This window comes from Apis cerana, linkage group LG1 (genome assembly GCF_029169275.1).
Source record: "Apis cerana isolate GH-2021 linkage group LG1, AcerK_1.0, whole genome shotgun sequence".
Classification (NCBI taxonomy): domain Eukaryota; kingdom Metazoa; phylum Arthropoda; class Insecta; order Hymenoptera; family Apidae; genus Apis; species Apis cerana.
In genome coordinates, this window is record NC_083852.1 from 25,022,139 (window position 1) to 25,038,520 (window position 16,382).

At 41.6% G+C, this 16,382-nt stretch overlaps 1 protein-coding gene across 4 annotated transcripts in view; it reads right to left on the reverse strand.

Moving 5' to 3' along the window:
• Positions 1–16,382, reverse strand: part of LOC108002067 (laminin subunit alpha-1) — a 146,119-nt gene that overhangs the window by 95,630 nt on the left and 34,107 nt on the right. For 3 of the 4 annotated variants that reach the window (XM_028668864.2, XM_062087070.1, XM_062087072.1), the window contains 2 exons: positions 4,157–4,399; positions 1,892–2,122 (listed from right to left, as the gene is read on the reverse strand). In XM_028668864.2, the coding sequence (XP_028524665.2) occupies positions 1,892–2,122; positions 4,157–4,399 (474 nt within the window). Of the gene's footprint in view, positions 1–1,891; positions 2,123–4,156; positions 4,400–5,146; positions 5,243–16,382 lie in introns of those variants that run through there. The other variant, XM_062087071.1, reaches the window with a different exon arrangement.

A 16,382-nucleotide genomic window follows, 5' to 3' on the forward strand; every position in this document is an offset into this window, starting at 1 on the left:
TTCCAATTTTCCCCCCTCCGCGAGGAAATGATTAATGTGCATCGTTAGAATGATATTTCGCAATACAATACGATTAACAACAATACTCGGAGAAGATTGAAAACGTGAGCTCGAGACGTGGCTGTTATTGCTTTATATTAATAACGCGCGAGATTCTTATTATCGTTACTCTATTGATTTCATATGAGTTTCCCACGAGAATGATTAATCTTCGCGGACAATTATTACGTAAGCTCTCTTCCTCGAGGAAAACTGTGAAATTGTGCTTACGGATAGGAAGAAAATCGGTTTCTTCGAGATACATGTCGAAATCTCGAAACAACCCAAATCCTTTTTTCCTTCCGTTCTTTCTTCCTTGTACCGTTTACCTCTCATTAGCGAGACGAAAAAAGAAAAAAAAGTTAAAAGACGTCCGAAAAATTTGGTTCTGAACCGCCACGATACAAGAAACCGAGGGAACGTAGTTGGTTGTGGCCAATCTCTAACGAACGAACGAACTGGAAACGAAGGCGATCCTGCCATTAGTAGCGACGGTAGACAAAGGTCTGACAAGTTTATGGCATTTCCGACAGATTTATTCCCTGGACCTCGGTGGCTCCTTCGAATCGCAGATTATTCCCGGTCTAACTTTAGAGAGGAAACTGGCCGAAAGGAAATGGAAACGCGCGTTTCGCTCTCTGGTGGCCAGTGATGGGCAAAATTTAATAATCGAACCTGCTTCGTTGTAATTTATCCTTCGAGACGCAACGATAATAAATTATTCGTTATTCGAGCATCTTAATAAGTAATTATTCCAAGTAATTTTTAGTTGGAAATTTTTAACAAGTTACCCTTTCATAGGGTCAATGCTCAATGCTTCTGGTAAAATCTTTGCTTCTTTTGTGTCGTCTTTTGCAATCGAGGAATAGTTCGATTAAGATTTTGGATAATTTCTTCTTTTAATATAGAATGAAATTGGAAGGAAGGGGTATCAAAACGAATCTACCGTTGATTAATTAAACCTAAGTTAGATATATTTATTAGCAAAGGAGAAATAAATTACAATATTTTCATATTGAAAATTAGAAGAAATGTGTTAAAATAACGACGACAGACCTTCTAATTAAAAGCTCTATTGAGTTTCCAACGTGTGTTTAATAAACGTTTACAACATTGGTCGAGAGAGGAGGAATCGGGTTGTGATTCCTCGCTCGTGTCGAACGTGATAGTGTTAATTGCAGAACTTGTAACGTTCATCCGGAGTCAATGTGTGAGTTTTACGATTTTTAATTTAAAACGAGTCAAAATGTGTGAATTATAGAGCTCGTAACTCTGGCCTCGAGATAACGCAAAGGCATAAAATCAAATATATTTAAAGTAATTATATTTAAAGTGTTATCTCTTCTATACACGAATCAACAAATTGAATACACGCGTTGACAAATTACAAAACACGAGTCTTAGTTACATAATTACATATTATTGACATCTAATTTACTTTCAATAAAATAAGTAAAATACACGGTTAGTTATGAAAATCACACATATTATTAACTCTCATCCGTACTTCGTGTCGATTTGACAGATTTTTCACCATCAAAAACACGACGTTATTCCGTTATTTGTATTTATATGTTGTGAGTATTGCTAATGATAAAAATTACAATTAAATATTTATATCTTTGATCAAAATATGAATGAAAATTCGATACCTTGGAAAAACTCGAGTAATATAAAATATATTTATCTCTCTATTTTCAACTAATTATTAATAAAGTTAATCGCTCATCTTTTCGATGTTTTAAGTAGAGAAAACGAGGGACGGATGAGGGTTAATCGATCAACCTACCCTCGACCACAAGAGAAAACAAATTGCAATTTCCGAAACAAAAGTATTCTCCAAAGGACTCACCCCGTGTTGGACGCTGTAGCGACATCTGCCAGCGTGGCCGGAACACAGGCATCTTCCGCCGACGTTGATCTCCTTTATCGAGTAGAAAGCGCGCCTTTTGTCGGCGATCGTCTCCCCGTTACGTCGAACACCCTGAAGACGAAGCCGTACGTATCTCGCCTGTGTGAATTCCTGTAGGGTCGTGCTGTGATTCAGGGCACCGGGTCTACCGTTCACCAGATGGGTATGGATCTATAAAGAAATCGTTGCTCGTTAATATCGGAGGCAATTGCAAAATTTCACTTTATTATCGTACCATGTCCGTACGTGTTCAAGGCAAGAGAAACGTTCGAACGCGGGTGGTAAATCGCGTGGAATAGGGTGAAAAAAATCTCTGCGAAAAAGAATGAGACATGGGAAAGTGTAGGCGCGTCTATTCCCTGAAATCTTCGTGTAATTGTTCCGTATTAGGAGCCGCGGACTGCCATTTACGGGGACCGCGTTTTCTACTTAACGCGCGGCACCATTCGCCAATGATTTACTCCCTCGATTCCATCCTTCTCCTCGATTTAATGCCATTGCGGACACGAACCTTTTGTATCTCTTATATTATCGATCCGAGTGTCGCTTTACGTCGATTCCCTGCGCAGGGACGAGTAAGATGTCTCTGTTCTTTCGATAAACGCGTCGAAAATTCTGTTCCACAGAAAATTGCAAATTCTTGAATATGAAAATGAATGCCCTTTCCGCCAATGCTGCATTGAATTTAATAAATAATTCTTAAAAAAAAAAGTCAACATCCTTTCCTCGAAACCGCGTTTCCCATTTACAGAATTAAAAGCAAATATTTCTGTATACACATAGCTACGAAGAAATGATTTCCATGACATCTCTCTTTATCACTTTATTTCTTGTAACGAGTCGTCCTGTTCATTTTTTACTCGAACTGAAAAATCATATCACCACCCCGTTCCATTCGTGACGTGTACAACACCGGTTCCCTTCTCCTCGCCTCTCGATTTTTTCCCGCCCGGTTCCGTGGCGCGCCGTACAGGAGCGTAAAAGCTGGCAACCCTCCCCCTCCTCCCCCCGTCCCGATAGGAGTGCGTACGTGATAGCCCCATATAAGGTGTGCCTACGCCATACATGGCCGGAATGTAGGGATCGCCGTTTTTGTATCACCGATTCCTTCTCCTTTTCTTCCACCTCCTCTCTTTCCACCATCGATCCGCCCGCCCTCCTCCTCCTTCCCCCTCCTCCTCTCGTCCAGTTTACACAAAACCGATCTCGTGCGCGCCTGCCTCGCGCACGGCCATAAGCTCTAATTATCCTCTCCGCTCTTCCGAGAACCCCGTTAATTCCCCTCCGGCTAGATGCTCCTCGCGTTTTCGCATCCGTTATAAATTTTCAGTTTTCAGCGACAATGAGATTTGTCGTGGAAGGGAGGAGGGAGAAAATGGAGGATATATAGGGTCCCGTTATACGAAGCGAACGGAGATTCTAAATTTGATATTCTCTCTAAATTTAGAGAATAAATTAAATTGGAAGTTGAATTATATGGAATCGCGGGGATTCGAGGATCGTAAAGATTCATACGTTTATCAGTTTATTAAATGTATAGACGGAAGAAGGATCCATAAGTTCGATCGTTCTAACCAGTTTGGTCGAAAGATAAATTATCACTGGGGCAACGATCCCCACTAACGATCGTAACATCGTAAATTTTTTCTAGAGAGAGAGAGAGAGAGAGAGAGAGAGAGAGAGAGAGAGAGAGAGATTCGTTTCAATCACGGTGAAAATCACTCTATAACTCAAGCTCGAGCTGGATACGGAGGAGAAAAAGTTGGGTTGGCAGAGGAAATACCTTGGAAGAGAGACTTTGGACTTCCGCCTCGCGAGTTATCCAACGCGAGTATCAACAGCTTGGCAAAGCGTCGGTCGACTAATCGTCCAATCGTATAATTACACCAACGATTGCCCGAGACAAACGATAATTAATGACCTCGTCCTGGACGACTAATCAGGAACGAAACGCGTTGGGAAAGAAAGTGACTTGATATTCTCCACCAATCTACGCTTAAGGACTTAAACGTCGTTACAATTTATTTATTAAATATATCAGGCAAGTTTTCTTTTCTGGATTTTTTAAAAATTTAACACGCTATCATAGCAACGTTATTAAACATTCTTTTCTTTTATAAAATTATTGGAAGTTGGATATATTAAAAATTTAGCGTGCCAAGATCAACATTCTTTTTTCTATTAAACCGTGGAAATTAAGCTCACCTCTCCGTTTTCCATAGGAGTCTGCCTGGAATAGACGCTGGTGCATATCACATCGTCGTCACCGATGAAAATGGGTTTCCCCGTCACTGGAGGGACGGAGTAACGCGTCCAACATTCTTCGTCGCTAGGCGCGTAATACTGCCACGGCTGGAAATTGTCACCGTCGACAGATTTCTCCAAAATCCATGCGGCTGGCCTCGGTGAATTCGCCGCCTTCACTATCACGTATTCTATTTGATACACCTACACAGACAGAGAACCTATTAATAAAATTATATAACGATGAATCTTGTCTTGGATTACAGGTATCATAAATTTCAGTTTTCAGTCTGGCCTTCCAGGAAGCAACAATTAAAATAGAGAAGAAAATATTTGAATACGCAGTAATTTTCAAGGTATAGGGGGTCGATTCGTTCATCTTCGCGAGAAGGAGAAATATTCCGATCATCCAACGCGATGTCTTATAAAAGGATCGCCAAGGTGGTGTGCAAGACGCCTACGATACTTGGAGCTATTTTATTCCGTGCGTGTAACAGTGGAAAGCGAGATAGAGGACAGAGAGAGATTCATAGATATCCTGCAGTTTGCCAGAAATCCCCCGCGGTGTACGTTGAATTTTCTGAAACCGGATAATTAATTCCAACCACGCAGAAATCGTATGGAATAATTCACCGGCTGGATTACACACAATCCATCCGACTTTTACCGACGTTTCCCGCCGCGCCAACAAATAATCCAAGATCCGTCCGTTAATGCTCGAGATTTATGCTATTTCTCGTTAGAAAACTGTGCTTCTTGCGCGATCCAATGAAATTCATTTCTCACGGAACAATCGACGTCAATTCTTCGCGAACGAAATGTTGCCGCTGCAACATTTCTTCTTTTTATAAATTCATTTAATCTCGTTTCACGTAGAAGGAAAAACATCTTTCTCGATCCGGAGAGAAAGAGAAAGAGAGAGAGAATCAAAATGGAAATATAAAAATTCACCTCGTTCAATCTCGACTCTTTATCGCATCTTGGTTTGAACCAAGACCACCATCGTCCCAACAGAAGAATAAACGCGGTCATCCGACATTTTTCTGGCTCTTTTAATAATTTGTCCAACAGCGGTGCGCAGTAACTCACGGAGTACTATCATTCTCATCCCGAACGTCGCCGTCGGTCGGACGTGGTCGCGTCAGAGGAGAGACACGCGTCGCCCTGTTCCGTCGAGTTAACAAGACAGGAGAAGTCCCTCATTCTCTCTGGTCGGGCCCGTCTTTGTCGTTGTCGTTGTCCTCGTTGTGTGTCGTCGTTACGCGGCCATTGTGAGGCCCAGACCGACGCCCACTTTCGGACCATAAAGACAGATCGCATGCCCGCGATACCGCCGGGGCCCGCTTCCTTCTAAGGACTTTGCTCTGAAACGCTCGAATCCGCAGGAAACGGACGTTCAATTATCCGATTCTCTTGCTGCCTCGAGCTCCGCGTATGTAGATGCCTCGGAATCAACTAGTCGAATCGCGAAAATCTGCCTCGTTAATATCAAGGATGAATCTGTTTTCGATTCGCTCACTTTCTCGTTCCATTGTTATTGTTTTGTTATTCTTTCTTTCCAATACCAAGTGACGACATTGATACGTACTCTTTGTTGGACGCTTTGTTGACAATCGCTCTATTTGCTGACTCCGCACGCTATATAGAAGAGCTAGAAGAGTTATAACTTGAATATTCAAAATCGTAAGAATTATTTTTCATTTTATGAAGTTGGATAATTATCTAAGAGCGTGAAAAGTGAAATATTTCCAAACTTATTAATTATTTCGATATATTTATCTAGTATATCTAGTTTATTCATATATATATGAATAATTATAATTAGACTATTATTATGAGAAATAAAAAGAATTTCTGGATTCTGCCTACGCTAATGCTAATGAGATTTAGATTAATATATGTAATAAATATATGTAGAAGTAAAAATGTGTGTAAAAATAAGCATTTCTTTCCATCACTGAATTTCATTGATAAATGTATTGCTCTTGCATCGAAATCTTCTCTTCCTTTCGAGAGATTTTTTGGTTAATAAAATATAGAGATCCCTGCTATTTTATATAAATATATTTCGAATCTTAATCCGTATATTCATATTACACGTTTTATTTTAATACAGGTTGATACGATCGAACAAAAAGTTTCATTTTTAAAATTGGTTCTTCATTCTCTTACAATCCAATTGTTTGGAAGCCATATATAAAAACGTATATATCCGTGTAGAAAGGGGAATAAAATAATTATAACGATTCATGGATTTTCACGTGCCGAAAGTAGCAATATAAAAAGAATAATGGAAATAAGCCTCTCATTCATCTTGAAAAGCTGGGCACGTATGGTGCAAAAAGTGATCACAAGTATCACGGTCATCGAGGCGAAATAACAGTTGGCCATTTAATAAAGCGACGAGACGTATCAATCAAAGGCCTGTCACGTCTTCGAAAATCGTTGCTTTTTAATCCATTTACGATCCAGACTCGTGCTCGATATTCACTCGTACGAGGTTGTCGTGCGCCCGGATCGAAACCTCGAGAAGAAGACGGAAGACAAAAGTAGAGGAGGAAAGGTAACGCAGCAACCACACGCAGCGTGCAAACGTTCCAAAGGCTAAATATTTACACTGGGTGCACGTGTTCGTCTCCTTCTTCAACTCTGCATATCAGCATCGCGTGTCTCGTCATGGGATAGGTCGTGTATTCGGAGTTCAAGGTTGATCCCTTCTTCGTGGCAAGCGCATACATACATATTGAATTCTCTTCGCAGCGTGATGGACATCGATGAACGAAAGGTAAACAAGCATGGTTTTCTACGCCGTGTTATGTTTCGACGAGAATGGAACATTGTTTGGTGTTTGATTTCGTGTTCGCGGTTATTTTTAACGTGCATTCAAGTGATGCGAGAAATGGGCTCTTAAGAATCTTTTGATAGATAGGTATCTAAATCATTCGACGAACAGATAAATAACAAAAGGATCGAACAATTTATTATTGCGACTGGACGATTATATTACGTAAGAATATAAGAAAATTTTATATTATAAAAAAAAAAAGATGGTTTTATACATCGATAAATAGTATGAAGTAATCTTTTAACATTTTCTTCAAAATTCTTCAAAATTGAACAAATATGATTAAATAACGATTTATGTTAAATTTAGAAAGAACAAGTTGCGAGTGAATTAAATTTGATAATTATATTTAATCGTTTTGAAAAATGGAGAAAGAAAGAAAAATGAGAAATATTTGTTAATTTCTTTCGAAAGAACAAGAAGAATTTGTGGAGAATAGAGGATACAAGACTTGGAATATAAAGTCATCGAGTAATGGCGCTAATTTTTAACGGATCGTGTGAAAAAAGTGTTTGGAACCGGTCTTCTCGGTTCAAGGGCCAGAAGCGTTTATACCTCAGAGTAAATAGTAGACTCGATTGGATGACCCTGCAAGAAAACACGTGAAGAGCAGTACTCGACGCACCTGATCCAACGCGATCTTTACACGGTACAATATCGCGAAAACTTCGATTACACTCAGCTTCGTAGAAATTGCTTGTTCGCATCCGGGTAAGTACCGAGTAATCTTCTATCATTTTCTTCAAGTTTCTTTAAAAATCGAACAAACGCGCAAATAACGTTAAATTTAGAAAGAGCAGGTTGCGAGTGAATTAAATTTGATTTATATACATTTCATCGTCACGTTTGATCTGGTCTCAAATTTATAAAATCTTGAACGCGCACCGTGGTGAAAAAAAGTGGTGGGAGAGGAAGGGGAGGAGAAACGTTGCGAGTCGGTTCGAAGAAAATGAAAAGTGAGCACGACCGCAACCGTCACGCTCGATCTCGCTCCAAACAGCCGAGAAACACGATTTTTTTGCAAGGTGGGACAGAGCGCGAGAGTGGGCCGAGAAGAAGCGGCCAGGGGGAAGGCTCCCACGATCGGGTCGGCGACTAGTCGCCTCGGTTCGAGCACATCCACGCAGCCTTGTAAGGATGCGGCCGGTATTAGCATCGAATGACAGAAATGGCTTTATAGTGGAAGCTCGGCGGACGAAGAAAGTCAATAATGATCGGATCGACGTCGGGTCGCCGATCCCTTAGTTAAGAATGCGTGTAGATCGAGCCAGATTGCGTTGTAATGGAACAGATTTTATCGTCCGTTTGTATGGACGTACAGCTATAGTAGCTGTGTCGTTTTGTCGGGATCGAAACAGTTGGGTGTTTCGATCAGATGTGAATTTCGATTTTTTTTTATTTAATCCTCCGTTTAATTTATTTTAAGTTGTATTATTTACTCGCAAAAAATTTTTTTAACAAGTCGGTTCCGTAATCGGTTATTGCTCGCGGCGCTTTGAACGACCGCTTTGCAATTTCATCGGTAGCTCATCGGAGAACGAATCACCGCATCATCATTCCGGTGCTATTCATCCCCTCTTTCTACACCCCTCTATAGTACTTTTGTTTTCACGCGTCGGATGATATAACGCCAAAGTAAATTGCGCGCTCTATTCTCGGTGTAGGGCAGATATTCTGAATACACGAGCAATCGCTATTTTCTGACCGAGCGAGCGTTAAGTGTATATACAGGAACGAGTAAAAAGTACCGTGGCGATAATGGACTGGCAATTTTCACACGAGAAACTTTCGCGCGAGATACTTGTCAACTATTATAACTATTATAACTCGTATACCTATAATTTATAAACAATTATCACGCTTTCTATTTATCCCTTTTTTAAATCCAAGTCTGAGTTTGAAAATGAACAATAACACACTTTTGTCCAATTTTCATAATAATTTCATGATTCGAATTAAAAAAGATTGTCACGCTTTCGTCTTGTTTTAGAAATATTTATCCCTTTACTTATTCGTAGCAGTTACAGAGATTAAGAAAGCCAAGCCTTGAAACAAACAGGCGCGTATCGTGAAGAAGAATTTCGATTTATCATGAAAGCGCAGCATCTGAAAAAGGCTTTTTCTCAGATGTTGTCACAACGGATTCCTCGGAACCCGGCTCGTCCAAGAATTCTAATAACGACAAACGTCGCCCTTTCTTCGATGAAAACCTCTCCGACCCTGAGGAACGAGTCTCGGCCACGCAAAGAGGAGCACTTCAAGACTTACCGGCTCCAGGAACCGTCTCAGCTCCGGTAAACTTTCTTGCCGCTCGTACCTCGGCGCACCCCATTTACGGAGCTTGCAAGATAGCGCACAATGCCAATTTATTAGTGGTGCCCCTTAGCCTCGCTTCAGCGGGGGTCTCGCGTCTCGCCCATAAAGGGATGCCCGACACCGTGACTCGTGAGAAACATTGGCAACGATACCACGTACTTTACCACGCTCCATTTGTTCCGACTTTCGAAAATCTCTACTTTTTGCGTTCCTCATCAAGAAATATTCCTCCAGAAGATTTTCTCTTTCTCGTTTCTTTCTTTTTTTTTTTTTTTTTTTTTACACTGAATCGAATATCCTAATGCGTGCATCACTTACCGACAGCCGATTAACGGGCTTATACCGGCCGGGTTTATTGACCGATAATTTATATATCGGCGTTTTTTGGTTATCGATCGATACATCGTTAATCGACAAATTTTTTAAATTTGTTGCAATAGAAAAATTATCAAACGCATTTTTTGATGTTATAATATTATAATACTCTACTCGTTTTCTTTTTTTCGTAGTTATTATAATTTCCAAAAATGAATTCCGAAACGAACGAAATCGAAGTATTTTTGGATCATTTGTCAGAAAATCGAACAGCGATAAGAATGACGAGAGAAATTGAAATTGACAATACGAAAAGTTTTCACTTTCGTTCTCCGGAAACGGTCCAACACTCGAAATGAAAAGATTACGATCTCGAACCCTTTCACTGGTCACATCGCGATGCAAATAGTAGCGGTGGTAAACGATGGCATACAATGGCTTATTGTCGGCGACACGTGCGAAAAGCTCGCGTGGAGACACGCGTATAAAGTCGCGTACAGAGGTGTCGTTCCTCGAGATCCTATCGCGGATAACAACGCGAGATCTGTTTACGATACAACCTCCACTTCTGCCTTCTTCTTCTTCTTCTTCTTCTTCTTCTTCTTCCACGTCGTTCGCGGAACGGAGTTTGAGAAAGTGTTCATCCCGAGCGACGGCGTACATCGAAATTGAAAATTCATCTTAGACATTTGACTCAAATTAGACTTAATCTCAAGAGATGTAGATTCGTAAAAGTTATACCGATGTTTTCGTAATAACGAGCGTAAAAATTCGTGCGATTACAATGCGAAAAGAAAAAGGGAGAGAGAGAGAGAGAGAGAAGGATGGGATCGAACCACAAGATCCCGTAACCCTATATTCAACCAGAAATCCTCGTCGTCGAAACTGACGTCTAGCCGACACGAGTCTCATAATCGGATTATGTCGTCTCGCGTTACCTTAAATCCATCTGCAATTAATACGTCCACCTTCCATTTGGTAACACGATACCACGATCTAAGTATGCTTGTTTCACGCGCACGTACGCACTGCTATATGGGTCTAGGGGAATCGAAAGGTGGTAGCCGCGATATGACACCCTATCAAAATAAAGTGTACAACAGGTAAACATAATACGCGAAGAGTGGTCGAAGAACCACCAACGTTTTCACTTCCATTATAATTAGAAACTCATTAAGGATTTCTAATGATCTACTAATAAAAAACGCACTTAAATCGAACGAATTAATTGTTGGGTTAGCAGAGATGGATTATCAGAAACGCATCCTCTATCTCAACATCATTGAATTTCACGGAATTTTCTACTCCATTGTACGAACTTTTCCAAGATAAAATAATAGTAAAAAAAAATTGTATTCCACTTTCGTTATTTCGTTTCTCGTAATTTTAAAAATTGTTCTTTTATTTCTTTTACACAATGAAAATCAAATCATCAGAATACAACGCGAGGACATTCATTGTCCTCAAAATTTGCCAAACGTTTCCAAGCATTTACGTACAAAGTGTGTTTGAGAGGAGACAGTTTCGGGGTACTCGACATCCACGGTCGAAAACCGAGCGTTGAAAATCGAGAAGCGGACTCCGCGCGGTCTGCCGCGGAGATTCCTAGTCCCTTGCCAAACGTGATCTTGGCTTGGATCCCGTTTCGCGATGGCACCATTGCCAAAAGTAATTCGCGTGAACCGTGAAAACGCGCAGGTTAGGCCAGCGTTAACTGGAAATCCGCGCGCGTGGATATATAGCGCCCGGATACAAGCGGCTGTTGGCGAAATTAGTCTGGGACACGAGGAAGCGCGCTCGAATCCGATATAAACTTCCGCCGAATGAGGAGATCAAATGGCGGACCCATACTTAGAGATCATTAATCTTTTCCCGTGCACCTTTGAGCGCGTGCACTTGTGCTGTACAATGTATTACGTACCCGCTTCCGGTACCACTGCTCCTTTCAATATCATTTTTATTCGCCTTTCATTTCCTCTCTTTCTCTCTCTCTCGTTTGCGACCCACGTCGATGCATTGAGAGTCGAAAATTAAATCTATAATTTAATCCCTTCCTATGGACTCAAGATCTTCATTATAATAAATTATACTTTCGAATTTCATCTCTGGCAAACGTTAAAATCTTCTCGTGTATATATATATATATTATTCTACGCTTATTATCGGCTCGTTAAAATTCAATACGTTTAATAATACACTTATTGTACGCACGCTAATCTTGGTTGTAAATACCGCGGTTGAATACTTTTCTCGAACGATCACGGCAAAAAATCATTGGTCGGTGTCAAATATACGAGGCAGGCCGGGCGTAAAAAAATTTGTGAAAGGATCGTTTACATTGCTAATTACGAGTCGTGACGTTGCCCAATTTATATTTATACGTATCGTGCGCGATCCTCGAAGAGGATCTTTCCCATTTCACGGACCGCGCGGCTTTGATTCGTTACCGACCAAATCGTCCTCATCGGCCGAGAAAGTCCGAAGGAAAGACCGTATTATCGCTTTTGGGTGGTCCTCGATCGTCGATTTTACTCGAGTCGGATTCGCTTTCACGAGAAGCGAGGGGGAGGCAATATCTCCTCTCGAACAATTGAATTTCACACGTTCGATTCGAGGTTTAGAAATCTTATAGATTAATTCGAGAATTATTTAAATTAAGAAACGAGGCATTGCACGATATTGCATCGATAATCACCACGATTCTTTCTGGGAAAAAAAAAGAATCGCAAGTACTTGGGTGCAAGCCGAATCGATCTTTTCGCGCCGAAATCAGCATCTCGAGAGCGAGAAGCATCCATGGGGGTCTCTCTCCCATGGACCTCGACCGTTCACCTTTTTTTCTCCTCTCTTTCTCTCTCTCTCGAGGGACCACGCCGCGTATACTCGTACGTAGGATCGGCTACGTGCGCCCGAGGAGCCGAAAGTATGCAGGTACCGTGTACAACCTGCGCGGGTAAATACCTGCTCCAGTATATACCTGCGGCGCGACATAAGCCCTCCTCCATAAACGGCTCGCCATTGCATTCGTTCTTTCTCCGTTCCGTTCCAGCATCCTTGCCGCGAACGATCACGCCTCGAATCGAAAGGTAAACGAACAACTCCTTGGATAACGGCCGGCGATATGCCGGTTAACCGCCAGTGAATCCTTTTTTTTTATCATTCGTTGTTTATTTATGTTGGGGGTGGGGGAGACGTTTAAACTGGTGATGATGATGCGAAGGGAAAAGGCAAGGTGGAAATAGATGGAAAGAAAATAGAAAATATCTCAAGTATAGCGTTGGAAAGATTGTACGTCCGTGTATTAGGAGATAAGTTTTAATTGGTGAAATGAAATTATGATTTGCCAATATGTGATGTTATGGAATTTGGAAGAACGAAGCAAATTTCAATTCCATTTCTTTAATATTTATAAAAAATTGATTTTGCACAAATATCCCAACAATTGATAATAAAATTTGAAAATTTAATCTCTTTATCTAGGCCACGATGCTTATGTATAATTTTTTTATTAATAGAATATCCCTTCGAATTTAGAATGTTAGTATTATTTTTTAAATATAATTTCGTAATGAGATTAAACTAGAGGAAAAAGAGAAAAATAAATTCATTCAAAGTCAGATTTTTCAATAGAATAACGCGACGTTCCGACACAGTATCGTCCAGAGTGAACAACCTTTAAAAACCCTCGATCCACACGCGCGCATATAGGGATTACAAGAAGACAGGAGCATGGTTGGAAAGCATAACACGTGCGGCGGAGCACGAAAGCTTGCCGGCTCGATCGGTCTCGGCCGATTAAAGGGCGAGCGAGCTGAAACGTCAGGTGAAATAATCGGCTCGTCGTGACGTCGCGCTCTCACCTTCCTCCTCCCCTCACGTGCCCCAATGCAATTATTTAATGCAACGTCTAGGCTGCCCTCCCTGTGCACGTGCATTTCACCCGCTGCACCGTGCGCGCGTACGCGTTTAAAAATAACCAGAAGCCGTGCGGCACGGGCTTAATTGCCGTGAACCCGCCTCGATCGTGTGTACATGCGCCACGTAGCAGGGACAGATCACGTTAAACGCAGGGAACGATGGAAAATTGCCGCCCTTCCAACGCGCGTGAACGAACTACGTGCCAGGGCCATATAGTAATCGCCATTTCGATTTTTCCTACTCCTACTCCTCTTTTTCTTCTTTACTCCGAATTCTGTGAATTTAGAAAGTTTATGAATTTGCAATTGGATATGTGGGCCACGATTTTTTTTTACCGTAGTATTTGCGGTTTTTCGTCCCTCGTCGATCAATCCCGCTTACATAACTGTACTTTCGAAATATCGTCCATGTTTTTTCCGTCGTAATGATCTCGCACGCACACGTATTGTGTATCATATATCTTTTTTGGTGCTTCCCATCGACGTGCTACTTATGATTCGAAAAGGACGAACGATACCGATCAAGAGCGTATCAGCGAGTCGCCGTTATTCGAGAATTTCTTTATCCTCAAACGCTAAATATATATACATGTACGTGTAATAAAATTTTCCAAGCCGTCATCAAGACTCCAAGTATCGGTTCCGGCCGATTCATCATCGTCGCTCCGTTTTCACCTGGACAAGTTTTCAACCGGTCACGATCCTCGCATTTTCACCTCGTCCACATAAACAGTCCTAATATCCGTTATAAATCGGCACAGAACAACCACAGCCAGAGTGTAAAACTTCCCCTTTATTGCTTTACTGTATCTCTCTCGAACCGAAGGAGGATCCATCGATTTTATCACTTTTCGATTTTCTCGCCGCTGCGTTACCCCTCGATATTATTTTTTTCTCTCTCAACTCTCGCAGCTTTCTAAACCATTTTACTCTTCGTGAAAAGTGGGTGATGCTTGGGCCGCTACCTGGAAAATAGCTCCCCTCTGTTCCACGGATCATTATACGAGAAGAAGGCAGCGGTCATCGAACAGGAATTTATGACGCGCCTCGAGCGCGCTAATTGGACAGCTGTTACGGGCAACCAAAGCTTTGAACTTTTACAACTGGCCGGCTGACCGACAAATTTTTCTCGATACCTCGAACCATCGTCGGGGTTGATCCAACGTGAAACTGTCGTTTCGACCTGTTTCGCCTTGTTGAAAGTGGATTAATATTTCCTTATTTATCTCTGTTCTTTTGTTTTTTCTTTTTAGAATTTTCACGTGCTCGAAGAAGAAGGAGTTCAAATCTAAATCGTGAATTCGAGAAAAAATGATAAATTAATCATCGCATCCACAAATTATAGGAACAAACGCGATTTATATCTTTCGGAGGATATTGAAAAATCGATAGGAATTCTTCCGTGTTTCTTCCTTCTCGTTTCCTCCTCTCGAGGTTGTTCTGGAGGCGAGGGAAGGGGCCTAACGGGGATAATATCATTCGGGGCTCCGAAATATCTTAATAACGAGTTGTGCCGTTCGACCGTGGCTCGAGATAATAATTCACACTGGTGCTCTCCCGCGTGCGCCGCGGATAAAGAGGGAAGAGTTGGGAGAGGAGAAACGAGAGGCGCGGCGACAGAAGGGAATATAGCCGGCGAGGAAATGGGCGAGAAAGAAATGGAATAAAAAGTGGATGGGGAGGGGATATAAATCGAGGGAAGAGGAAGGAAGAATGAGAAGAAGGACGGTGAAAGAATGCGCGTGGAATGTAAACGAAGTGGAAGAATCGGAACGAACGATTCTTCCTTTAATTTTTAGCTCCCTTTCGACTCCCCCCGCTTTTCCCTCGTCTTATTTAATCCGAGAACGATCCGTTAGCTCACAAATACAGGATCGAATAGAACAGGAGAAAGAGAGAGAGAGAGAATTAAATGCAAGAATTGGCCGAAGAGAAAAAAAAACAAAACGTTGCGAAAACCAAGATATTAAAGAGCGAAGTAAACGGTGGAAGAAGAAAAGAAGAAAGAAAGAAAGAAGAGAAGAGAGCGAGAATGGAGGTAAAGGCGCGAATGAGGGCGAGGCACTGAAAAAAAAGCAGGTAAGAGGTACAAAGTGAGGATAAAAGAAGAGAGGGGGGAAGGGGGAAAGGAGGGAAGAAAGACGGAGGAATAAAAGGAGCTGCGTGGATGGAGAGAAAGAAAGCTGGAAGAAAAGGAGCGCGGTGGTTGGCGGAGAAGGAACACGGAGGGGAATCACCTGTGCGGTGAAAGAGAGCAAAAAGATGGCCGGGCACGGCGCGGTGATGCGCCAAGGTTCAGCACCGCGGTCTGTAATTATCGCCACTGGCCGTGGGAATTGAATTACGAGGTAAATTCGTAACGTGGCACGGCGTGTCCGCCAAATGGCGAAATCAAAGAGCCGCCTCACCGGATCTCTTAAATCGTTTCGACCTGTAAAAACTCCCTTCTTCCGACTGATCCTCGACCGACACACTTTGATCGCTTTCAAATCCTCTTCCCGTTTACTTTCTTCTTATTAATGACCGGTGGAGACGACGATTTATTTGAAACGCGGGGGGATACGATTGAAAAATTAAGAAATAACAGGTTTATTTGGCTTGGCGTATCGCTGAACGATCAAACTAGACTAGCTTCGAATCGTATCTCACGAATTTCACGATGATATCTTCTCAACACCTTAAAAGATAAAAACGATTTACGTGAACAATAATATTTTGCCTGTTCAGAGCCATCGCTTACAAGTGAAACACGCGATATCTTCTTCATTAAACGAATTCAAAACGTTTCTTTATA